This window comes from Castor canadensis, chromosome 3, assembly GCF_047511655.1.
Source record: "Castor canadensis chromosome 3, mCasCan1.hap1v2, whole genome shotgun sequence".
Lineage (NCBI taxonomy): Eukaryota > Metazoa > Chordata > Mammalia > Rodentia > Castoridae > Castor > Castor canadensis.
Genome location: NC_133388.1, coordinates 183373720 through 183399965, shown reverse-complemented (window position 1 = coordinate 183399965; position 26246 = coordinate 183373720). Strand labels below are relative to the sequence as shown.

Genomic DNA, 26246 nt, shown 5'->3' with positions numbered 1-26246 from the left:
CACTCACTAATTATACATGTGACTGGTTTCCCAAGAGCAACATACCATCTATTGTTGCTGTTTAATCATACCTCATCCCACCCTGATGTCTCTGTTTAAATATGGTGAGTGGCCTACCTATCCCGGTAGAAATGGTAACAAAATCAGCTTCCAACCTACATGCTATATGATCCTTTTGAGGTTCTCACAGCAAAGTTTCAGCATTTCCTCTTTAAAACCAGACTGGTGCTTCTTGTTTTGACAGTCCAATCTTATTAGATCATGTCCTAGCTCAGTGCCGGCCTTGCTCAATACTCTGAAATTTCAGACCCACCAAAACTATGAAAAACTTTTCGACTGAGAAGTCCAGACCTTGTGTGAAACTGGAGTCATGGGAATTTGAAGAAATTAATACAACATTTCTATGTAAAGTGAAACAGCAATGACAATGAAATGACTTGATCCAAAGCCCCCAAGTATTAAATGAACTTTTGTACACTGACTACACTCCCACTTCGTCAGGACTCCACTTGGTGCTTTCACAGCACAGGTCTTTCACGGACTGCTGCACACTGGTCTCTTGTTCTCAAATTGCCCTCAAGTGGCTGCCAGGTGGTAAGGGAAATGCATTTCTCCTTCCATCTTCAGAATCAAGAAATGGCAGGAAGGGGAAGAACTTGAACATGGGCAGATTTCAGTGACCAAGGCATGCTGACCTGAACACCCTGGTGGGCAGTAGATCCTGGGAGAGGGGGATGGCTATATAGCTGAGAAAAAGTGGGGGAGACAGGGAAGCAGATGGTTCCTAACACAGTACTTTGCAAATCCTCTTGAGCACATTACCTTTGTACTGTGTGGCTTCATGACTCAGTCTTCAACTGTGGAAGTGAAACAGGTATCTTGTTTTCCCTCTGTATCTCCATGCTCCCTTCCCCATATATAGCTCATAGCCTCAAATCTATCAGTGGCCGAAAGTAGATGACTAAGGACATGGCCAGAGGGTCAAACTTGGGGTTGCTGTTCAGCCTGTATTGCTGGTAGAAACCAGAAGAGCATAAAGTTCTACCACGAGAAAGGTCAAAGGAAAAAGTCTTCTCTGACTCAGGAAAAACACCAGGTGGGGATAATTTTCAACTAGGTGACAATAAAATAAATGACACAAAGAATGTTTTACTTAGAATTTTTTCATCTTCAATCAAGAGCAAAGGCCTGAGACTCAGTATTCAGTACCTGTTAAAATTAGGTCAGGGTGTGTAATGAGAAGAATTTTTGCTTTTCACTTGGGATTGTACCATAAAGAAAATGGCACAGGGCTCTGTGGGAAGATTTATAAACTCCCGTGCCTGTAAGGCTCAGAAAGGAACATGACTATAGGAAGTGGGCCAAGTGTGAGGGACTATGTCAGGGCATAGGAGGCAAGGAGGGACCACTACCTTACTCAGGCAGACTACACATATGGTCAGACCTTGGCATTACAACACAAGATGGAAATGCTGATTTTTATGAGAAACCTCCCAACTATTGTATGTTGCAACTAAATGATACATGTCTATATAACTATGTGGGCCAAGCCAAACACATCTGTGGGCTGGATCCCGCTCCCAGAGTGTTGGTGTCTGACCTCAGTGACCACAGTGATGGTTCTTAGCCCTTGGGCAGTTGACAGAAACAAGTGCAGGCACATCCTCCATGGAGTAAATTACACGGTTGCTTGGTCAAAAGATCTTTCATAACTACTCTGTGGGGCTCTGGAGATAGGTCCAAGAGGCCGAGCTTCTTCCACTAATGATATCAAGTCTACAACCCCACAGCTCTCTGGTGGAAGAGGCAGGCAGGTATCCTGAGTTCTCTGGGAAAAGTTAGGGAGGTGTTTAGGAGAGATGAGATGCTCACCATGAGATGTGTGTAACTGACTCTGAGCTCCAGCTCCTACCATCCATTTAAAAATCCAGGATTTGTTCTTTATCATAGAGATAAATGACCCCAAGAGCCAAGTCACCAGGGTCTTCCAACTGGCAGCTCAACAGGGTTGACAGAAAAGGCCATGTGGAGAGAAAAGGTCATATCCCTTCTGATCTGACAATACATTATGAAACAGAGACAACGTGATGCCTGCCTATCCTCTTCATCATCCGCCAGGCGTCCTGCCATACACCATGCTTTCAGCTATCTTCCCAGGCTGGAGGACTTCTAAACGTACTGCTGCACGTGTGATTGGAAGGACGGGGCTTCTATTTTAAAGAAGAGATAGCTCCTTGTGTCTGGCTTGAAACTGACTATCCACTCATTTCTACCATGGACTAGGTACATTAAAAAAGAAGAGGGAACAAATGCTAAACTCTTCTCTCTATATTAAGTGAGAGAAGAGCTGACCTGGCAGCGAGATGCACTGGGCTGGGGAACTATGTCCTTACCAGCAGTGACTCCCACCTTAACATGCTGTTTTATTCATTGGTTTAAACAGTAATAGTATGAACCCCTAACTTTTGACATTGCTCATCCTGCAAATGCCAGCACAGTATTAGGTGCTCTGTGAGTATTAACTTACTCACTCTTCACATAATTCTGAGGACTGAGGGCACTATTGTTATCGTCATTTTACAGATGTGGAAACCATGGCACAGAGAGGTTAAGCATTTTGCCCAAGGTCATTCAGTGATTGGTGGAACAGGGATTCAAACCTGGACAGTCTGGCTCCAGGGCCTGTGTTCTCAACCACCTTACTAGATTACCTCTCAAAACGAAGACTACATATCAAGATAAAAGTCACAATCTGAGACTGGGCTACTGACTGTACACTATGAAGGCCTGGGAATGCTCTTTTGATGGTCAGGTGGAAAAAAAATTTGTTCTTTCCCATTTTATGGAGGTCTCTTAGAGCAATATGCATTCAGAAAAGGAATATAAGGAATTTCAGTACATACATTTGACTCAACTTTGTTACATAGCGCACAGTGGACTGCATCACGTCACTGTGCCAACTCAATGTGCGTGGAAGGGGCAGAGAGAGAGAGAGAGAGAGAGAGAGAGAGAGAGAGAGAGAAGTTTAAATTGGGCCAGGGGGTCCCAAAAGGGGAGTGGTGGAGTAGACGGCAGAAAATGGTATTTCTCACTGGTTTCTATAAACTTATTTCATATTATGACCTGTGATCCCATATCCTTGGCTACAGACTCTAAGTCTGGCTTCTGAGCCAGTCCTATGCAGGACCCTATAAGGGTAGCTATAATAACATGCAAGCCTGTACTGTAATTGATAATGGCTCGTCATTGTTGCTTAATGGCTTTTGTACTGATGGCTCTCCACCAGGCTATATGCTCTGTGAGACCAAGCTCTAACAATGACTAGCACAGTAAACACACAACAGCTAGTTGATGAAAAGTTTATACACTGAAGTGCAATGCTATGCCTTCATCAGGAAAAATTACTATTTGGAATGTTTCTATACTCCAAAACCAAGTAAGCATTCCTCTTCATTTGTTTAGGGTTGGTTTCTCCCTAACTATATACCTCTCATTCATTCCCCCACAGCCTAGGTCAACAGTGCCCAATCTTTCTATTGTTCCCTAGTCATCTGCTGAGCTACAGTTCTGATTTTCTAAGTGCATTCAAGATACTGTGGTCTGACATAAGCAACCTAAGCTTAACATTTCCACAACTAAGTTTTCCCTTCACCCCCATTTCCTCTCTTCCTATTTATTTAAAGTGGCTTAAAAGTAGGCTTTGTGGTCAGATGAGTCCATGTTCAAATCCTAGGGAGACACCGATTTGTCATATAACTTTGGGCTACTCTGATTTTAGATTTCTGCAATAATAAAATGACAAAGATACATCTTACTCTGTAGGGTTATCATGATGACTAAATCAAGTAATGTATTAAATTCCTTAGTTCAGTGTCAGGTATATACTTTCAGTCTGCAACAAAGGTGTCTTTTATTATTTTCTGTCCCAGTTAATTCAACATCCCCATTATTCAACATCCTAAGGTGAAGAACTCAAAACCAGCCTCCATTTCTGAAGCTCCTCCCATTCCCCACAAATTCAAATAGCTACATTGTGTCAATTCTACTTTAAAACCCTCAAGTCTGGATTCCTCCTCTTTACCTCCATTGCCTCATGCAGGACCTCTCACCTTGGCCAAAACCACCATAGACATTTGCTGGCCCATTTCCTTACTCCAGGTTTCTCCACTCTTTGGTTCATCTATCACAAGGACATCACAGTCATCTTTTCTACAATCATATTGACAGTGTCATCCTTCTGCCTAAAACCTTCATTGGCTCCCATAGGTTAAAATCCGCATCCCTACCTTCTAGGATTGGGGTGGCAACCATCACTTACTATATACCATACTAAATATCTTTCCCAGATCTTTGTTATTACTAATCATCATGGTGCTAATCAGGTAAATATAAATATCTTTGCTTTATATATTAAAAAAAATGAGACAATCACTAGCCAAAAATGGAAGTCCAATAACTTGCCCATGATCTAAATCAGTCAGAAGTTGGAACTGATAAACAGGTTTGACTGTAACCTGTACAGTTGTCAGTACAATGAATTCTATCTTATGTAGAGAATAAGATCTAAAGTTGAAGTGCAAGCTGAAAATCTCACGAGTCAAAGCCAAACTGACAATCTTTTTAACAAGGCCAAGTACAGCAGGATTTCTTTTAGCACTGGAAAGAATGCTGCTTCTTTAACCAAAACAAGAAGTAGTTGACATGTTCTTCTGAGGGCCATGCTATATGTTTACCTTCAAACACTACAGTACACTTGATGCGATGAAATCTTACACTAGGAGAGCAATAGGAAGCCAAGGCCATCAGTGTGGGAATGCTAGGTAGAATTACCTGCACTCTTTGCACTTCTCTTTCCATCTTATTCTCTCTCCATTTTTTCTGGATATGTATACACTGTGTTTGTGTGCAGCAACTGGACTCTACAGCTCAGAGTAGTTACAGTACATCCCAAGTCCTTATAAATTACCTGCTTCTGCCATCTATCTATGCACCCAGCACTGTGCTTTGCAAATAATAGGCAGCTAATTTATAAAACTGATGCCCTCTCTCTTTTATCTTAACAGTTCAGCTCCTTCAATGGTCATCACAAATTTCAAATCAGTTGAGCATGAATTAAGATTATTGGGCAGGTTCTTATTTGGTCCCGCAAAATAAAATTTATTTCCTTCCTTCTTTCCTTCCCTCCCTCACTCCCGCCTTCCCTTCCCTCTTCCCTCCCTCCCTCATTTTCTTCCCTTCCTCCCTCCCTCCCTTCCTTCCCTTCCTCTCCCACCCTTCCTTTTCTTTCCTCTCTCTCTTTTTTTGTGGTACTGGAGTTTTAAACTCAGGGCATTGTGCTTGCTAGGCAGGTGCTCTATCTACCACTTGAGCCACACCCCCCAAGCTGGAATTAACTCAATTTCAACAAGACATCTGTCTGTCCTTCACATTCTACACAGTGGTTTGTTCTTAAAACAAGTAACCGGCTTTGGCAGTGTCCATTCAGTTCAGAACAACATCTTTTTTTTTTTTTTATTAGAACATCTTTATGTATATTTAGAATATGTATATAAATTTCAAAATGACCCACTATGTAAATAAACTCATATTTGAAGTATAGAAAAACATAATCAGAACAACATCTTGCGGAGTAAGGAGTCTGATGGTTCCCACAGGCTCCTCTGAGTCAAAGCTGAAGTGCAGGTTTACGGGTGGAGGCAGATGTTCTGAAAGCTGCCTCACCTTCTGGTCTAGCGTGGTCAGAAACAGGAAATTGAGCCTTTGGTATTTTGGTCTTTGATTCTACCCTCCCCTTAAAAAGCACTCAACAACACCAGGGGCTTTGAGTGTGGGCAGAGTAAGCACATGTGAAGGGCCCATTTGCAAATCAGAAGGTGAGGGAAGTGTCAAGCTGCAGCTTGGACACTCTGGTTACCTGCTTTGTGCCCCAGGAAAAGTATCTGAGGGGTGCATACTGTGGGTTTAAATTATTTGTTCCTGGTCTCCAGAGTCATTTGGAAGCACAGGCACCAAACTCCTCACAAGGAGTAGTCAAGTGGACTCTCAAATTAGTCTTGCTACACTCAATCTGTGACCAGCACATCTCTGTTCTCACTAAATTATGGGATGATATCACAAAGTCACCTCACTGCCCTGCAAGCTCCAGAACCTCTCTCGTCTCAGCTGCCTCCCTGAGGACTGTCATTTACCTGATATCACTATTCTAATCTGCTAGTTCTATCTGAGTAAATCAAATAACCTAGGTCAAGAACTCAGCAAGCACAGTGCCTGCATTTTCTAAAAGCTCGATAAGTTAAAAGTAGTTGTATCATTCTTTTCCCAATTTCTACCACGTTGTGACCTCCAGGTAAAAGCCAAAAGTCCTGATAATGGCCTGTGAGGTCTTGTGGCCGCCAAACCGTTGTCAGCTCTGATATCATCTCCTACTTTTCTTCCCCTTACTCTTTCCAAAGAGACCTCCTTGCCACTTCTGGAATGTGCCAGGCCAACTCCCACGTCAGCGCCTTTGCATGGACTGATTATTTTCCAATAGTGTCTGTCACACAGGAGACATGCAATAAACAGCACACTGGCTTGTACTGTAAACTAGTATCTGTGGAGAACTGGAGCTCAGCATCACAGAGTTCCTGCAATGGAAGGACTCTGTCCCCTAACAGTTATCAAGCAGTTCCATGTCCTGTGAGTAAGTTCATTTATTCTCACATGCCACCCCCAGTCCCACAGGATGGTAGGGGTACAGTGAGGTGCTGTTGTTATTTCTTATCTTAGAGAAGAAACCCAACCATTAAGAAGTGAGTTTGCTCAAGGCCATTGAGCTAGTAAGTGAGCTAAGTCAGATACCAAGAGCCACTGCCTCCTGTTGCCTCTGGCCAGGGAGGCATCAGGTCTGGTGACTTGCTGGGAGGCTGCTGTTGGACTGTGGCTGCTCTCAGGACCTCCTCTGAATGTCAGCCCCCAGGCAGGGGATTTTCCTCAGCTCCCTTTCCCACCAGCACAGTCCACTTGGATTCCAGCATGCTCCCTAGCCAATCCTGCCAAGTTGTGATGGAAGAGGTCAGGGGAAATAGTCAGTCATATAGGCTGTTCATCCCAGGGACAAAAAGGCATGACCCAAATGTTCTATTTCTTTGCAGTCATACTTCACAAAACCAGCTAATCATTGTGACACAGAAATGACTCTTTTTTTTAACAAATAGTAGTAGGATTGGGAATCGAAGAATCAGACACGGTATTTATTTCAGCTGAGGTGACTGCTGATCAGGTAGGATGGTTAAGAACTGCTCACGAGGGCCCAGCAGGAAGGTTCTTACATCTACTCTTCAGCTTGCAAGCACAATCCATCCCCTAAAGACTCACTGTAGCACTCTCTCCCCTGGGAAGTTTTGCAGCTCTGCCCATCCTCATCCTCCTGCTCTTCCCCAGGCTACAGTAGGTGACCTTCCTGTCTACTCTCAAAGCACTTTGTTCTCCTTCCGCCCTAACAACACTTGCTGAGCACTACTGCAACTACCTGCCCCACAGTGGACTGGGAACCTAGTGCAGGAGCAACGTCCTTTGCCTGTGTGCATCCCAGTGTAATGAATAAGAAGAGGTCAATAATGATGGCTGAATGTAACAGTGCCACCCTACTGACATAGCCAATCTCTTGGATCTCTAATCTGCCTTGTCACCCTTGATCTGGTTTAGACCAAGATATAAATGGCACGGCCCTTGAAGTGACCTACTTTGAGTTAACAGAAAGCCAAACTCATTTGGTCAGGGTGATAGTTTTCAAGCTACATGACATTCTCTTGCCAGAAGTCAAATGTTCTTCAACCAGCCTTAGTGAAATTAACTGTCCCAGCTAATGGGAAGATGGAGCCACTCCATCTTCCTTACAGGGCTCCTCTCATTTTCAAAAGGCAGCATATTGGACAGGCCAAGAGACGTGGTGAAGAGAAGACTATAACAACTAGAATATTTCAAGCACTTGAGCTTTACTGTGTACAGATGTAAAAATGCAAAATGTAGGTGACATAATAATTATTTAAAAGGACTACTTTCAGCATGGTTCACTGGGTCACAGCAAAGGAGCTATCAGACAAAGGGGAAAATAATAACACACTCCTTTTAGGTGTCATTAGCTGTTCATGAAATGTGCCACCTTGGGGATTTATGCAGATAGAGATTTTGGCAACGAAGTGCATTTTGAGTATGTGAGGAGTAACTGCTACAGGATTATGAAGTTGGACTCTTTCATATCACCCTAAACAGAATCCCGTCCATGCTGACTAACACTGCACTGAGTTGGGTAGTTATCAAGATTAATTAAAAAGCCACCATGAAGCAATGCTGACATGAATTTCAAATTGGTGACAACAAACTACATACCACAGAAAATTTAAATGAATCAGAGGTTCTGGGTGGGGCCTAACCTTAAAACACACACACACACACACACACACACACACACACACACACACACACACCAAAAGAAACCCACAGATGAAATGGGTGTGAATCACCATTAGGAGCCGTTGGTCATGTTCCATGATGCCTATTTAGTTCTTATACTAGCCCTGCCCATTTTGATTGATAAGAAAACTCAGATGAAGGCAGTGTGGGTAAATCCCCACATCACCTGCTATTAAGGTGCAGCACTAGGATCGGAAGCTTTGGCCATGGGTCTCCAGAACCATGGCATGAGTCAGACCACCTGGTCTCAAATGCTGGCTCCCATACGTACCGGCCCAGACTTTGAGGGATTTTCTTAAACTCAGCCTCAGTTTCCTCATCTGTGCAATGTGGATACTAGCAGCCTTAGAGGGCTGTGGTTAGGATGAGTAAGTTAACTTATGTAGAGTGTTTGCAATAGTGCCTGCCATGCAGTCAGCACTATTTTTGCAATTATCTGACTTTATCTGACTACAAAGTCCATGTTTATTCTTCCACATGAGGGTTAATTTTATGAAGCATACATATTCCTTTTGATACATTTCATAATTGCTTTGCTTACTGGAAGAAACCAATAAATGCCTACTAATTCTGATATCCCTTCTAGTTTTTACTGCATCTAATTCTAGAAGGAAAAGTTAGTGTGGAGGAGCAGGCCTTAATGAACACAAAATATGGCCAAATACAGGAAATCATTTCTACCATTTAGAGCTACCTAAAAAGGGGATGAGCTACTTGTCCTAGCAGTACCTTATCAAAGGGGACTACTTAGTGGAGACTATTAAGAGCAGATTAAAGAATTACTGGATGACACAAGTTCCAAGGATTCTGTTTTACACAGAAGACTGCTGGCTTTGAGAACTACCTTCTGGCTAGACATTTTTCTAGGATGACATGCTCAGTTACATTATTCTCAGACACTGGAAAGCATGACTGTAGGAGCAGAGGCTGTTAAAAATGGGTGTGTACATCTGAGTTACTGTGGGACAGTGTTAATTAACTCATTGATTTTAGTATATCTCGTAGTAAAATGGCCTGGTGAAGTGATTATTACAATGTAATTGATAAGTAACTATGAATAACTTAATGTGTGCAACCAGAAAGAAACTGCTTCCCAAATTCTAAATATACTCTATTTTCCATGCAAAATAAGAAAAGTAAAGAAAATCAGTGTTAATAACTTTCCTTTTTATTCCAGTTTCTAATAGGAAAAAAACAAGCAAAATCTCTGATCCACTTTTGTTCCATGAAAGTACATTCTGACCATGCTTTACAGGAATAAACAGACTTGAGTTTGCTTCTCTTCTGCAGTTATTGCCTCATGGTTGTGTGCAAAAATATAAAGGAAGGAAAAAGAATCTTAAAAGCTTTTATGAAATTACCATGGCAAAGCCAAAAACAACAACAAAAATAAGCCCTACTATAGCAAAATCTGTCCATTTGCTTCCTGATTTGGGTATGCAATCTCTCATTCATACATGCCTTTTGGGAGACTAAGAGTGCAAACTCTGGGGACAGCACGCACTAGATTTCATTAAGTCTCAGTCTGTAAAATGGAGATGACAACAGTACCCATTACAGAAGACTATGGAGAGAATTAAATGAGACAACCTATGCAAAGCTATAGATTTTGCCTATAGCCTTTGCTATAATGTCTAACACACAGTAAGTGTTCAATTAAGGGCTAGCTATTACTAATTTTTATTAGTATTCAAGGACTAGTATCATTTGGAAAAATCTAATCTAAACTATAAGTCTTACTAATGTATCAATAAATATCATTTAGTTCTTCTTTGATAGTTATGAAGGCACAGGGGTCAGGATTTTTTCAGGTAACAATTATCACTGGGTCATGATATGGTTAAAATACATACAAAATAATATTTTAGTTAACAGAATGCTCAAAACACAATTTACCAAAGCTTAAAAAACAAACATGCAAACCCAGCTTTATAAATATGTTATTAAGTTGTTGCTTCCTTTTACTTTGAGGGAGACAAGATTCAAGCTCTCCCGATAGGCCTAGTTCGTCCTTCCAACCACTATCCACTGACTCACACAAGGCCATATTCAAAGTGAAGGAAGAACTAAGGCAGAGTGTCTGATGATACAGTGAGAATTGCCTACCTTCCTTTCTTTCTCTCTTCCTCCTCTGCTCCTCACAGGCCTTCTCTAAACTGAGTCACTGGAAGGCAGGAGTGCACAGCCCACCCAGGAGCTTATGCCTGTATGTGGTCAGAGAGGATGACCACTCTATAGGAAGTCTCTTTTCTGGGGGAACTTTCTGAGGGATTCTGAGATCCTTTCTGAAGAAAGCATCCTCTGTTTCAATTTTGTCTTTTCTTATCAGGTGAATTTTCTTTTCTCATCTTTTACATTCCTGAAACTCTGACACTTTCCCAGCCCTACTTCATTTTCTTTTTTTGAAAGAAGCACAAAAATAACCAGACTAGGAGCCCCAAAGGGTAAAGACATGGAAGGTACAATGGCACAGAAAACAGCCATGAAATAGAAGTTAATGGCTGAAAATGGCAGTACTTTAGTGGAAACTAGGAGGCAATCACAAGTCAGAAAGGTTCTTCCCCTCCTGTAACCAAAAGCTGATGTCATCCCGGCAACACGTAACTGAAGCCCAACCTATTTTAAGTAGTTTCAGGTGACAGATTATTGGCCCACAATGAGACACAGACTGACAGATCACAGAGGAGAAAAAGTTCACTGTGCTGTGAACCACCTCTAATCTCCACTGATAAAACTAGAACAGACACAGATCTCCATTTTCAAATGTTTACTAGGTGACATCACACTGAGGACTTAACCAAAGTGCTGTCTGGATTATCCAGTAAATGTCACATAATAGTACTTGAGGAGCTCAGATGAAGACACCAGAACACTGAATGAATTTATCATACTGCAAAGCAAATTTCCTAGGTGAGTGTGTAATGTTAATTCCAAGTCACTTATCTTGTATAAAGCTATGGTTTTGTTTTAGAAAGTCAACCCAGAAATGTGAGACAGTTCCCATATGAAAGTATAAGACTGAAACTTTTGCCCTAGATTTGTAAAGATTAATATTAAGATATTAATCCATTAGGGAAATGCAAATAAAAAAGTGAGACACCACTTCACACCAACTAGGATGGCTACAATCAAAAAGACAGATAATAACAAGTGCTGACGAAGACGTGGAGCAATTGGAACCCTCACACACTGTTGGTGGGAATGTAAAATGGCGTAGTCGCTTTGGGAAAGTCTGGCAGTTCCTAAAAAGGATAAACACAGAGTTACCATTTGTCCCAGAAATTACACTCCTAGATAACCACCACAAGAAATGAAAATGAAACACATGTCCACTTGTACACGAATGTTCACAGTAGCGTTATTCTTAACAGCCAAAACATGGAAACAAGACAAATGACCATCAACAGATGAGTAAGTAAAATAGGATACATTCATACAATCACATGTTATTTGACATTAAAAAGAAAGAACTATTGATACATGCTATGACAGGGATGAACCTTGAAAGCATTATGCTCAGTAAAGCCAGACAAAAAAGACCACATGCGTATACTTATATGAAACTTTCCAAATAGCAAATCTATAGACAGAAAGTAGATTAGTGGTTATTACAGCCCGGGAGCTTGGGAGAAAAATGGGAAGTGAATGCTAATAGATACAAGGTTTCCTTTTTGAAAATGTTCTAGAATTGATTGTGGTGATGGCTGCACAGCTCTGTGAATATACAAAAAAACCCAATGCACTGCACAGTTTAAATGGGCAAATTGAGCCAGGCGTAGTGGTGCATTCCTGTCATTCCAACTACTCAGAAGGCAGAGAAAGGAGGATTACGAGTTTGAGACCAGCTGGAGCAAAGTTAGTGAGACCTTATCTTAGAACAACCCCCACACAAAAAACCAAATCAGGTTGAACTATATGGTATGTGAATTATATTTTAATAAAACTGTTATCAAGAGGAATCTTAGCACATCAGATAGGAGGAAAGATGATTATCTAACTTGGGGTCCTAAGGCCATTGTCCTTCCAACATTCAGTGTTTCACCCATCAGCTAAAGGTTCAACACTTTCACCTTCAGGCAGCCCCACTGCCATTGAAGGAAGTCCTGCTCCTTCTACTCACAGTCATACTGGAGGATTTAACCTTCCTATTTACATTCCCTACAAGGATCAGCATGGAGAGTAGACGTTCAATGATGTTTTAGTGAACTGAATCCAAATAAACTTCAAAATTGATGACTGCAGTCAGTAACACTGTGTTGCACATGGGGAATGCTAGTCACATCAGCTATTTGCCAAACTAAATCTGAGGCACCTAAAATGCAATGATGACCTTCAAATTGGTCAGTTCTGGTTACAGTAATACAACTCATGCTCTCAAACTGTTCTGTTTGAATCTCCCTGGATAAACTCCCTTGGCAGGGGTTACTTTCAATGTGGATTAAAAGACCAGATCCCTGAGAGCATAAGATAGGGTACAATTCTGTTTCTCTATTATTGAAGGTTAGGAAATCTCCAAGAGACCTTTTGTGGTATTTGTTTGTTTTGTTAATTCATACACTATAGCTTTATGTTGTAGAGAAACTCTGGAGCAAGTCTGATTGGGCTGGAATTTGAGCTTGGCACTTACTAGTTCTTCAACCTTGGACAAGTTGTTTGACACTCTATATGTCAGTTTCATCATTTATAAAACGAGAATTAATATACACCACTTGGTATAAAGTACCTAAAATGGTGTGTACAGTACAGTAAGTGCTTAGTAGTGTAAGCTATTATTGTAGTACAATTTAGATTTACAGAATCACCAAACACAGCCTGAGGCAGAGCTATTGTCATTATAGAGAGGAGCACATGGTATCAGACACACACACCAGGCCTTGTGGAAAAAGTCAAAGTAAAATTATGAAATCACTTTTTTCTAAATTTGTGATTGGGAAGTTGCTATAGTTTGGATCTCAAGTGCATGTTTACAGGCCTGTTTCCCAGGATGGTGCTATTGGGAGATCATGGAGATTAAAGAGGTGGATTTTTGAGGGGCATGCCTTAGAAGGGGTTTAAGGGACCCAGCTCCTTTCTCTTCCCCTCTTTAATTCCCTGTCCATGACGTAAGTGGTTTTGCTCCATCCCACTCTGCCACCATGATGTGTTGCCTTGCCACAGGCCCATAAGCAACAGGGCCAAACCACAGACTAGAACCACCAAAACTGTGAGTCAAAATAAACCTCTTATAAGTTGATTATCTCTGGTATCTGTTATAGTAATGGAAAACACATAACATGCAGTCCCTTGAGTATGGGAGTGCTCAACAAGTGTGACCTGCCAACGGTTCAAATTTTTTTTCATACTGTAGAACATTCCTAGAGGAGAGGATGATATGCTTTGATGGGTTTGTCACTACCCATCAAAGAACTACCACTATTCTGATCAAACATGAGTACTTTTCAGAATGTCTATCTGAATTTTCTTCTGCATTTTCCAGCACTGACAGAACCAGGCACACTATCTGTGGTAGAAGCTTCTGGGTGATGCTTCCTTAATTCCAACTCCTTTACTCCCTCCCTCCCTCCTTTGGACAGATAACTCACTTTGAAACAATCTCAAATTTTATCAATAAAGTTATTTTGAAGATACAAAGAATTTTCTCACAGTATTTTCCTTTCCTTATGTTTTCCATAGTTTCTCAAATCTACATCCTGATAGTGTGGCAGATACTGAAATACTATATCCTCTTCTTCCTGGGTCCCCAACTATGTATTTGTCTAGTCTTCCTTAGAAGTAAGTGTGGTACGTGTGACTCAATCCTGGTAAATGAAATGTGCAGTGATCTGTGCTTCTTGGTCTAGACCTGGCCTGACATCACTCTTGCTCCCTGGAGCATCCTGAATGGAGGGGACTTGGATGATGGAGCAACAGGGTGGAAGGAACCTTGTGGAACAGACACCACCCTTATCTACACTGAACCTTACAAAGAGAAAAACCTGTAATAATAAGCCATGAGGGTTTGTAGATGTTTATACAGAAGCTCCCATTAGTTACTCTACTTAATGAAGGTAGGTAAAAAGCTCTATTAATTATTGCTTAGCAGCTTTGGCTTGCTTCCAGAGTAGCTTTCTCTCTGTTAGATATTGGCAACAAGTACACTAATATAACTCCAGAAAAACACAATTGCTAGATATCTTCTCTTCTGGTCTCTTTTACCATGACTAAGTTTACTGGGGACAATCTTTCTATCATAACGACAAAACACATTCTGGTATGTCACCTGATACTGTCTGATTCTCCTTTAGAAAACGTGCCTTTCCCATTGTATTATCTGTAATCTTAATCCAAATCTCCTTGCAGAGCTGGCCGAAATACATCTCCTATTGTACACTTAATCATTCACCATCATCTGAGAACTGTTTTATATTTATACTCAGTTCTGGGCTGGGAGTATACAATTTAAAACTGGAAGATAAAAATTGAAATATATCAAACAACATCAATGACATGTATAATAATTTTGTATATTTTTATGACAACCTTTTGTAGATAATGTTTAAATGAGTCACTAAATGTTTAAACGTCAAGCACATTTCTTGTGTGCTGAAATTTGAATAGAACAGAATGTAGAGTCTTTATGATTACTGTTTCTAGCCTCTTTGGATGAATAAGTGAAGTTATTACATCTACCTTAGTTCTTTTCTTTCTTTCTTTCCTTCCTCCCTCCCTTTCTTTTGGTACTAAGGTTTGAACTTAGGGTTTTTTACACTTGCTAGGACAGCACTCCTGCTTGGGCCACACCTCTATCCCTTTCTACTCTGGTTATTTTGGACACAGGGTCTTACTTCTTGACCAGGCTAGCCTGACTGTGATCCTCTTATTTTACCTTTCCCACCTTCATTCTGTTGATATGGAATATTGCAAACTTTTCTGCCCTGGTAGGCCTGGAACCACGATCCTCCTGATCTCAGCATAGCTTGGGATGACAGGAGCGTACAATGGCATCCACCTATTGAAATGAAGTGGGGCGGGGTGGGGGGGGGAGGTCTTGCTAACTTTTTGCCAGAACTGGCCTTGAACCATGATCCTTCTGAACTCAGCCTTCTCAGTAGCTAGGATTAACAGAAATGAGCCACTGGTACCTGGCTAAGCTACCTTGGGTTTTAACATCATCAATTACCTTCTAAAAATTTCTGGTATAGTTTGATAAGTTCTTCTTTCTTTCTCTACCCCTTTTTAATTTTCTTAGTACTCATCACAATTACACTTAATATTTGTTTATTTGTTTACTGTCTGCTTGTATGACCAGACTAACTCCCATGAAGGCAGAGCTTATATTTGCTTTTGTTCATCCAATAAATATTCATTAAATGCATATGAATGAAACATAAATTTTTAAGATATGGTACCTGGCCTCAAGGTGTATAATATTTGGTGGAAGAAACAGGCAGTAAGCGTATAAGTAATATGTACTGGGCAAGTACTAGTACACTGTATTTTCTGCTTCAGACTTCTGTGGACTTTGGTGGTGGTGGGGTAGCCTGCCGTCTAAGAACTGTCTCTTTTGCAAATGGAGCCACAGTAGCCACGCCCCCATCAAGTGGCTGGTCCTCAGCGGACTTCTAATCTCAGTGGCATCAACAAGCATCTCTGTCCTAAGTGGCTGGAGTTAGAACTGAGAGATTCCAGTTTTGTCCGGGCTTGCAGGCTGAACTGAAAGAGGACACATGGCCTAGAGTGCTATGAGGAAGCCAGATGGCTGGGGGCTGAGAAAGCTAGTCTAGAGACAAAGAAAAAGAAGCAAGTCCTGGAAAAAATAGAGGTGAGAGATTTTACAGTCTGAGACTTTCAGATTCTGCTTCCAGTCCCTTTTCTTATAAGACACCTCTCTTTAATGCTTATTTAAAATTTAAGTTTTAATTTTTGCTAAAGTTACTTTGTAAGTTAGTATCCTTTGCTTTTAACCATGTATTTATGACATGAATATTAACAGAGTCTACTTATTCTTAATCATTTCTATAGCAGAAGACCTATGAAGTGCTACTAGGAAATGTAACTTTTTCAATATCACAGAAATGCACCTGTTGGATTTTAATATTTAGGGATTCTGTTGATGCATCTCAGGTGCTGTCCTAGAAGCTTCCCATTTTCCTCACTGTGATTTTACAATACAGATTCATTTCCATTCAAGAGCAGAACATCAAAACCCAACATTCTTTAGTTCCACAAAAAAAAACCAGTCACATGTGTACACCAGCTTTCGTAGCTAGTTAACATTCAGGACAGAAAAGAATTCTTTTTATAAACATCAATGGTGTTTTTGTACTCATAAACAAAAAAGCTTTGATAATAAATGCTTTGATTTAAGCCCAGCAATTGATCAGCTAGTCTGATTAACAACTGTTAACTGGAAATACCAGAATTTGAACTCACCTAAAATACATGGCTCTAAGGTCCTACTAAAGAAAGGAAATCTAAGATTTATATTCAGGGGATAGGGGAGAAGGAGGAGATATACTCTAGAGATTTCAATAATAGCATACCCACAAACATCTGCTACTTTAAAAGCATATTCTTCATCATTCATCAAACATTTAGTAAGCAGAACTACATCAGGCACTGTGAGTATAAGCAGAATACAACTTGGTCTCTGTCCTGAATGAGCTTGCAGTTAACTGGGGAAGTCAAACAAGGAAATAGGAAACCATAATGTCCTCTGGTAAGTGCCATGCGGAGACACAAGCTTGAATGAGAGGCATCTAAACTGCCTTTGAGTGGGCTGTGAGTTGAGTGTAAGACAAAAAATGGAGCAGACAGATTGAGAGTAAAGGCAGAGATGGAACATGGTAGGGGCGGGAGTAAGGCTGGGGGGTGTTTTCTGCATGTTAGCACCCAGTAGTTCCCCAAACAGCTGCACAAACAAGACTCTTCGGATAACTGCTTATATTTTCTTCCAAAGCTCCCTCATTTCCAATGCCTTCCATGCACCCTAAAGTAAGTTTGATTAGGTACAACAAATATTTACTGGGGATGTTGTAAGTTTTAGGTACTGCTGGGGGTCCTAGAAGATTTAAGGCAACGGAACAGTATTAGTCCTAAAGACCACCGAGTCTAGTGAGGCAGGCAGATGCACGGTATCTGGAGTATGAAGAAGGGCATACACACAGAAGGGGCAATAAAGCCGGAAGTAAGTCTTAATGGATGAAGAGCACACTCTAACTACAATAAAAGCAAGAAGCATTTCAGACACAGAGAAATAGAGATTGTCAGGAGGAAGGACCAGGAACAGGGTACAGAGAGGGAGGGGATTTGAGAAATAGTAAGACAAAAAATAACCGATCTGTGATGACTCTGAGTAGAGGAAGAGGGTTAGGCTATTTGTGACTCCAGGTTTTCTGTTTAAGTGGAGGATCCATTAACTGAGGTGGGGACTGCAAGAGCAGTGCTAATTTCAGAAGAAAAAAGGCCATGCTGATACTGAAGTGCTCCTGAGATACCTGACAGAGAGGACGATGGCAAGGAACCTCACTCAGTAGCATGAAGGTGGATATGACAGCTGAAGCCATTAGAAAAATTAAAACGATACAGGAAAGTAGTCTACAGAAGAGCAAATTAGCCAGAAAGAGAATCCTAACCAAACAACAACAACCAAATGCATTTTAAGTGTGGGCACAGGAGTTGCGAAGGAGTCCACAAAGAGATCAAGAAGGGAGCAATAAGGTTCTGGGAGCATTACATAGTCAAAAGAGCTGGGCACAGTGGTGGCTGAGCCAAGAGGATAGCTCGAGCCCAGGAGTTAGAGACCAGTCTGGGCAACATAGCAATATCCTATCTCAACAATAAACAAACAAAGAAATAAATAACAATGAAAAACTTAAATGCTGGAGAGACTTAGTAAGATGTGGAGTAGAAAACTGGGCCATGGCAGGTCACTGGTAATCTGTCCCAGAGAGGTAATAATTACCTGGTGGAAGAGATCAGGATGCCAAGGCTGAGGAATGAATGGGAGTGAGGAAGTGGTCTCTGGGTAGTGAGACCACACTTCAGAAGGGGAAGGAGGAGAAGAGGCCTTAGCTAGACACAGGACAAACTCTTTTCTTTTTAAAGGGAAAGACTTGCCTGGGTTTGCAGACTCAGAGGAAGGGCAGCGGAGACTAGTGATACTGTGAGGGAGCTTCCTCCCTCACGGGGAGAGCTATCAAGCAGTGCAAGTCCCAAGGCCAGGCATCTGTGGAAAGCAGTATCAACAGGCACAAGGCAGTGACACTGGGCTTGCAGCAACACCAGAGAGAAGCAGAGTTAGAGTAGTCCAGGGTTACATGTACGGCTAAGTGACCGAGCCAGGATTTGAACTCAAGTTTGTCATGACTAAAACATGAGCTCTCAAGCATTAGGATATCTACTGGATTCTCGTTCCCATAGCCTCCATTGCCCATAGTCACATAGTACCCTCCCAGGACAACTCTATTTTACAAGGCACTTTCATGGCTGTGAACTTCCTTAAGTCTCACTAAGCACCACTTCCTTCTATTTTATAAGTGAAGAAACTGAGGTCTATAGCACTTCCCAAAAGAAACTGCCCAAAACTGATAGTTCATTTCTAGCAAAGATACACTTCAATTACCTTATCTGTGAATTGGGGTAGTAACACATACTATGTACATATACTTACATATATGTGTGTACACACACATGTGTGTGTGAAGGGTTTCTGCCATATTATAAATACTCATAAATAGTAGCTATAGCAGGCCTTACACACTCGTGGATTGTTTCCACATGTAACTATTATTAATTGAAAACTACTATGTGCCAGGCACCACTAAGAGCTTTACAGGTACAGTGTTGACTAAATATACACGCTTAAAATAAATGCTCACTACACCTCTTAATCTTTAAAGCCCTATGAGAGTAGAGCTAAGTCTATCTCTTTTCTGGGTTGAAACCCAGCACAGTGGGCATTTAAGAAATATTTGAAGGGAGGAAGGGAGGGAGGGCAAGTAGGCATTGTCACAGTTTGAATGTGTCCCCAATGGAACAGGGTGGAGAGGTGGGACTTTACAGGAGTTCTTACTTCATGAAGGGCTCTGCCTTCATGACTGGGTTAAAGCCATTATCATAAGAGTAAGTGAGTTACAGAGAGAATGGGTTGTTACAAAAGTGAGTTTGGCCACCTCTTGCTCTCTCACCCTTCTGCTTTGAGCCATGGAATGACATAACATGAAGGCCCTTGCCAGATGGTGTCCCCTTGGAAATGGACTTCCAGCTCCAAGAACTGCGAGAAATAAATTTCTTAGTAAATTGCCCATTCTATAGCATTCTGTTACAGCAACACAAACTGGACTAAGATAGATGCTGAGAGCTGCTAACTCAAGTGCTGTACAAGGTCGAAGACATGGCGTCCCTAAGCCGTTGAGTGTGATGAAGACTTCCTGCAAAAAGCCACCTGTGCCAATGCCATTTATTTTTATTCCCTGCACTCTAGTACATTTTTTCTCTCCATCTGGCAAATGGCAATGGACCAGTTTTATTTCAAGTTTGCTAACAAAGACTGCTTAAGGCAAACATCTGTTGCGTTCCAGAGCATGTCATATCATTTTAGAACCAGGTTATTCTAATGATAAGCTCCTTCAGATAGAGTTCAATTGATACTATGTAGTACAGCATAGATGTACATTTGACTCAATTCTAACTATATTTAGAATCCTCTTCACACTGCATCATTCAAACAAATGCCGGGCCAGCTGTTGCTATTCTTTCCTAGAATCTCACTAAGATGCAGATTTCAGTAAGATTTTTAAAAATAAAACACACAGGTGTTATCTCTGAGTCAATTAGCACATTAGTTATAAAAAGAATGTTGTACAAATTAGGCTCAAGCTCTGAGAGGGGAACAGGGTCTTCACTGTTTTGGTCAATTGATTTATTTTGATTTGGTTGTATTAAGTTATTTTCTTCACAAACAAAAACAAAATTCTCAGCTGGGTGCTAATGGCTCATGCCTGTAATTCTAGTTACTTGGGAAGCCGAGATCAAGAGGATCATGGTTCAAAGCCAGCATGGGCAAATAGTTGGAGAGACCCTGTCTCCAAAATAACCACAGCAAAATGGACTCAAGTGGTAGAGCATCTGCTTTGCAAGCCCAAAGTCCTGAGTTCAAACCTCAGTCCCACCAAGAAAAAAAATAAAAGTCTCCCTGGGTTACTATACTCTTTGTTGTCATTAGTAGTTATTCTAATCTTGTCTCAGAATAAAGTAATCTGATAAAGTCTTTTCTTTAGATTCAGATTCAAATGATTTAGCTAAGCACGGTGCAGAAAGTCTGTACATATTTCATAGCCGCGAGGCCATTTCCTTCCAGAAGATGTAAAGATGCTGGAACAAATTGCAATGATATCTCTTCAAAAATGTGGGAAGTCAGAGAAACAGCTGAGATTCCCAAATACATCCCACCTCAGGGCAGGAAGATCACTAGTTGAGCAGTATTGAGTAAGGATGGAACTGCTCTCCTCCTGCCTCTTTATTTCTGAAACAAGGGCTAATGGACTGCTTACTCCTAAGATCTACACGGCTCTGTAGCATCTCAGTCTCTGAAGTGATTCTGGCTTAGCATGGCAGTAGTGTGTAACCCTGACTCTAAGCTACAGTTGCAACTCTTCTAGAGCAAGTCCAGTAAGGAGTTGTAAGAGTTCAGAGCATATTCTCTCTTTAGGGGCACTTTAAAATAAAGTAGGAGTACCCCAAAATACAATTTTTACTTTCTCAATTTTTGTTCTATTTATCCTAAAGCCTGTAACAATCTAGTCTGTGCCTGAACTGAAACTAAGAGACAAAATAAGCCTTGGGTTCCCCTATGATCTTCCTATTGACTGTGCTGTATCACGAGGGCAGTACTCCCTCTCCCATGCTGTTGACCGTCCCTACAGCCACCAAACGATACCTTCCATTTGTGCATACCTTTATGTGTCATAATACATAGTTATATTTAATTTTCATATTATCCTAATCTTAGAAATATTCACAGAGGTTAACTCAGCAGTTCCTAAGAGGCATGCTGAATGCCTGAACCCAGGCCTCCTAACTCCAAGTTCAATGCTTTCTTACTCACAAACAGCAGCAGCAGTAATCATCATAATGCATGTATCACGTGTCAGGCATTGTGCTAGGAGCTTTACACATACGGCTATTTTATTTAATCATCATAACCCTAGTACTGGTTAACTATTCTTAGTCTTAAAATCAGAAACCCAAAAAACTCCCAAATCTGAAGCTTTTAGAGTGTCAACATGTGCTTCATGCACAAAATTATTAAAAATATTGTACAAAATTACTTATATATGAAACAGAAATGATTTTCATGTTGGGACTTGATTTCTAACCCCCAAGATATTGCATTATATATGCAAAAATTATAAAATCTGAAAAAAATCCCAAATGCTTGTGGTCTCAGGCCTGTAGGACAAGGGATACTCAATCTGTGCTTAGAAAGCAAGACCATAAAGAAGTTAAGTGATATGTCCATGGTCACACAGCTGTCATGAAGCACAATCAAGGTTTAAATCCAGGCAATTTGGCTTTGTGACTTGTTCTTCAACAACTACGCTAGAGTGACTTCCTCCAAAAGCAGAGCTGTTCTCATCAACAATGGTCTTACAGTTCCCACCCATGATTTAGATAAAACCATTTGCAAGAAGGAAGAGTCCAGGGCTGCCTGCTGGGGTGCTACACTGTCACACTGATGTGTGGGGCCTCCTGTTCTAGGGCAGTGGACACATTCTCTACAGAGCATCCTTCCTCATACCCAGGCCGGGCACTGACTACTAACAGAGGACGCAGAAGAACTGTGTGCCAAACTGGACTCAGTGGAAACGACTCATTTTTTCATGGACACAGATTGGACCTATTTTTTTGCAGTACTGGGGCTTGAGCTCAGGGCCTACATCTTCAGTCACTCCACCAACCCTTTTTGTTAGGTATTTTCAAAATAAGGTCTCACTAGCTATTTGCCAGGGCTGGCTTTGAACCGGTATTCTCCTGATCTCTGTCTCCTGAGTAGCTAGGATTTTAGGTGTGAGCCACTGGCACTGGGCCAGATTAGACTTTTGACTTTCTCTGGGTTACAACTCTTTTAAAATTAAAAGATAAAGGCTCCAAATTAAAAGGCCAAATAATGACTCTTAAAGCAGGAGAATTAGTGGGGCAGGAGTGAAAAATTATATGTAACCTGCAAATAGGCTTTGTTCAGCTACATGCTGCTATAAAATTTTCAAAGATTATCAAAAAAGTAAAATTCCAATTTCTCTAGAAAAACTGAAAGATGTGAAAACACTAGACAGAGCCTTTGCTATCTAGCTCACCAGTTTCATGGCACAAGTTTTATCCATTACATTGCTTCTTGGCCCCTACAGAACTCCGTTTGCTAACTCTGAGCTGGACAGAGCAAGGCAGACAATCTATAAGTGCATCAGAGACTTCAAAGATCCCAGAGTCATCCTCTATGTACACCCCTGGCCTCCTCTGCTAGACTTGCTGCACAATGCACTGAAATGTTAGCCCTGCAGTGATTGAGCTTTCACCTCTGCTTCAGCTGGTAAACTGACAGCTCAATCTGATTTTTGTTACCCAAACTATCCTGTTTCCATCACTAAAGCACCACCACAGAATTACAATTGGGCTGGTGGCCTTTTTTTGGCTCCAAGAGGAATGACCACACTGTTGTTCTGCAGTGCTTTGCACAGCGTGGACAAATAGCTAACAATCTGTTACCTCGTGTTTTAAGGAAGAAAAGCTGTTGCTGGCAGAGCTTTGAATTCTTTAAAGCCATCTCCATCATTTATAATTGTCACAAGGGTTGTAAGCAAAAAGAAATGTTGCCATCTGCATTCCTCTACTGATTCTGGGCAGTTGAGTAGATTTTCGTCCTGAAAGCCTGTGGTCTCTGCAGCTGTGCAGTGTTCAGGAAGACTAGAGGTTTGTAGGGTGGCAGCCAAGGAGGCAAATAGCATTTGAGAAATTACTAAATTAACAGGTTTATTCCATCCAAATATAGTTTCAGGTGAACGACATCTAAACTAAGAAGATTTCCTTTACCAAACGTTGAACAGAGTAATGTAATAAAAATGTTTCTCACTCAGCAAGTTGCTACTGAATTCTGTACCTTAAATACAGAATCTACAGAATTAAGGGCCTTTTCCTGTCTGAGTCTCAAAACAACAACAACAAAAAACCCTACACCATACAAAGGGTGAAAAGCGCTGCTAGCATTACACAATCAGCACCCATTTCCACTGTAATTCAGCTGGACGTCCTACAGGGACTTTGTTACTTAAAACGAGGTTAATAGGATAATTTCTGAACAGGAGTTTCTAGTACTATGTGCGATGAGATGCAGTTTCGCTCACTGTTAAAAATAAAATTCTGTTTGTTAGAAGGGCTGCAGTCAACTCAGCTTTACTGCTTCAAATAAGCAGTTTGCACACACAGCAATAGAGCTGCTTAATGAAAATATAATAGGCTTAGCAGATGTTGCAACCATAGAACATTTTAGGTGAATGGTTTTAAAAGGAGACCTGCATCCGTTTAGAAGCACTCTGGAAAATCAAATTCGGTTACTGAATTTATGGAGGCTCTCTCTGAGGGAGTATTTGTGTCTATTTTTCTCTAGTAAGAAACACAAGACCAAGTTTACAACGAACCATCTTCCACCAAAAGTGAGGAAGAGGGAGTCGTATCGTAACTCTTTGAAATAGCTCATGTTACCAATGTTCCTGCTTGCGTGGTAAATAAAGACAGGTTCAAAAGTCCTCTTTACCATTTGTTCACTGACAGCCTTGGGGTAGTTAAAGAAAACAGTTACTTTCTCAGCAATGAGTCCTCCAACATTTATTCAAATACCTCTAGATGAGGACATAAAGATGGTTCCTGCCCTGGAGGAACTTATCCTCCAACAGGAAACAAAAAGTGACAAATAAAAACTGGCTCCTTGTTATATAGTTCAAGCCACTTGTCACTAATTTATGGAGAGGGCAGATGACTGTGCTGGGTTTACTAAGTCATTCCTCTCCTAATAAAGAAAGAATGAAAACCATGCCCCCTTCATGAGGACACAATTTTAAGGCTGATGAAAGACAGGACTTTAGCTCAAAGGGGAAAAAAAGTGTTACAACTATAAAATGTCACTCAACAAGCAACCTATCTACTGACGAGATAGGCAAATATGGAAAGCAGCCAGCATTTTACATGCATATGCTTATTTCCTAAGAAGGCTGGATAATGTTAGATTATTTAAGTTATAAGCTATGATTTAAATCTGGTTAGTGATTCAACTCAGATTCAAAAAAAAGAGAAAACTCAAAGTGGGTTTTCCCTCTTATTGCATTTCTGCCATTTATGACAGTAAACACCCTAATCATAGGTATCTGATATAAACTTAAGCAGATTTGACAAACTTACTCCTGTCTACTGACTTGATTCTCATTAACACTATTACTTAATAAAAGCCTTGTACCATAACATACTTACTATACATTTACTGGAGAGCAAAGTGTTGTATGGTCCCGTTGCTCTTAAATAATGAGAATGTTTCTTGTGAGGAAGCTACTTTTCTACAGCGGCACAGAAAACTTTAATGTTCATTCTGCCACAATCAAGCATTTGCAACATATGTGGGGAAAAGCCAAGCCTAGAGACATCGCAGTGCTCCATCTGTGCTAACTGCCTCAGGCTCAGCCACGGCTCAGCTCCCAGGTGCACTGAACCACATCTATCAAAATATTTACCCTAAAATAGCTTTGTAATAAGAGTGGAATGTCCTTTTTGATGATTTCCTTTGAAAAATACATATGTATTTAACTGGCAACTCTAAATTTTTGGAGATGGCAGATCACATGAATCCACTTATTAAAAAAAACTATTCATGGTAGTTATAGTTCATATATTAATATTATGATAATTATATAAACGTAATATATTTACTATGCCTTATGGTTTCACACTTGGCTATGGTTCTAACCTCCACATGAGTGTATCTCAATTCCTGTCCCATCCTGGTTCTCTGGAGCCAATCCTCATGGATGAGTAGAAGAGAAGACAACCGTTAAGTGTGACTTGCAGCAGCAATGGTGCACCAATGATAGGACAGCTAGTAAAAGCTGTTTAGGTCTAGAGCACTTTTTAAACAGGCTAAAATGAATTTCAGTGTCTAGGATGGCAATTTATAGTACAGAAGGAAAAATAAAAATGGGGGTGGGTAAGGAGACCAAAAGAAAAAGAAAGCAAAGCAAAAAAAATCCTTCTGATCTTGGAAGCAAAAAACATACCAAATCTATCCACCTTGCGACCTTCAATACTCAGTGCTGAGGAAATACCTCTACCATACTGTCAACATGGTTGCTGCATAATCAGTTCCTAAAACAATGGTTCAGCACTCTGAGTCACCCCGAGTGTGAAGGGCAAGTGGAAAGGTCAGTTCCGGCCTGCCTCTCAAGAGCAAACAGTGTGAGGGAGCCAGCGCTTCGCAGGCCTTGGCTTCATGCTGTTCTCAGAATCTGGCATTGCGTGCCACTGCTTCATCTGCTCTCACATTCTGCCCTCAGGCTTTTGTACTTCCCCCAACTTCCTATCCTCTGAAGGAACCAGACAGGGTGGCAAGCTGACTTGAGTGAAGGTCAGGAAGAGAGCCTTAGTGGTACCACTCAAGAGCCTCAAACATTGCTCAACAGTGTTGCAGGAATGTGGCACTCAATTCTACAAGCTTCCAGAATTCTCTACCTTTCTGTATATGTAAAATTACATAAAATAACCAAACAAATATC

At 41.0% G+C, this 26246-nt stretch overlaps 1 protein-coding gene across 4 annotated transcripts in view; it reads right to left on the bottom strand.

The window, feature by feature from the left end:
• The window catches only part of Nsmce2 (NSE2 (MMS21) homolog, SMC5-SMC6 complex SUMO ligase), a 236172-nt gene that overhangs the window by 45021 nt on the left and 164905 nt on the right, over positions 1-26246 (bottom strand). For 2 of the 4 annotated variants that reach the window (XM_074069206.1, XM_074069210.1), the window contains one exon: positions 9601-11696. The exons of the other annotated variants lie outside the window; for them this stretch is intronic. In XM_074069206.1, the coding sequence (XP_073925307.1) occupies positions 11637-11696 (60 nt within the window). In that variant the 3' untranslated portion in view covers positions 9601-11636. Of the gene's footprint in view, positions 1-9600; positions 11697-26246 lie in introns of those variants that run through there. 4 annotated transcript variants of the gene reach the window in all.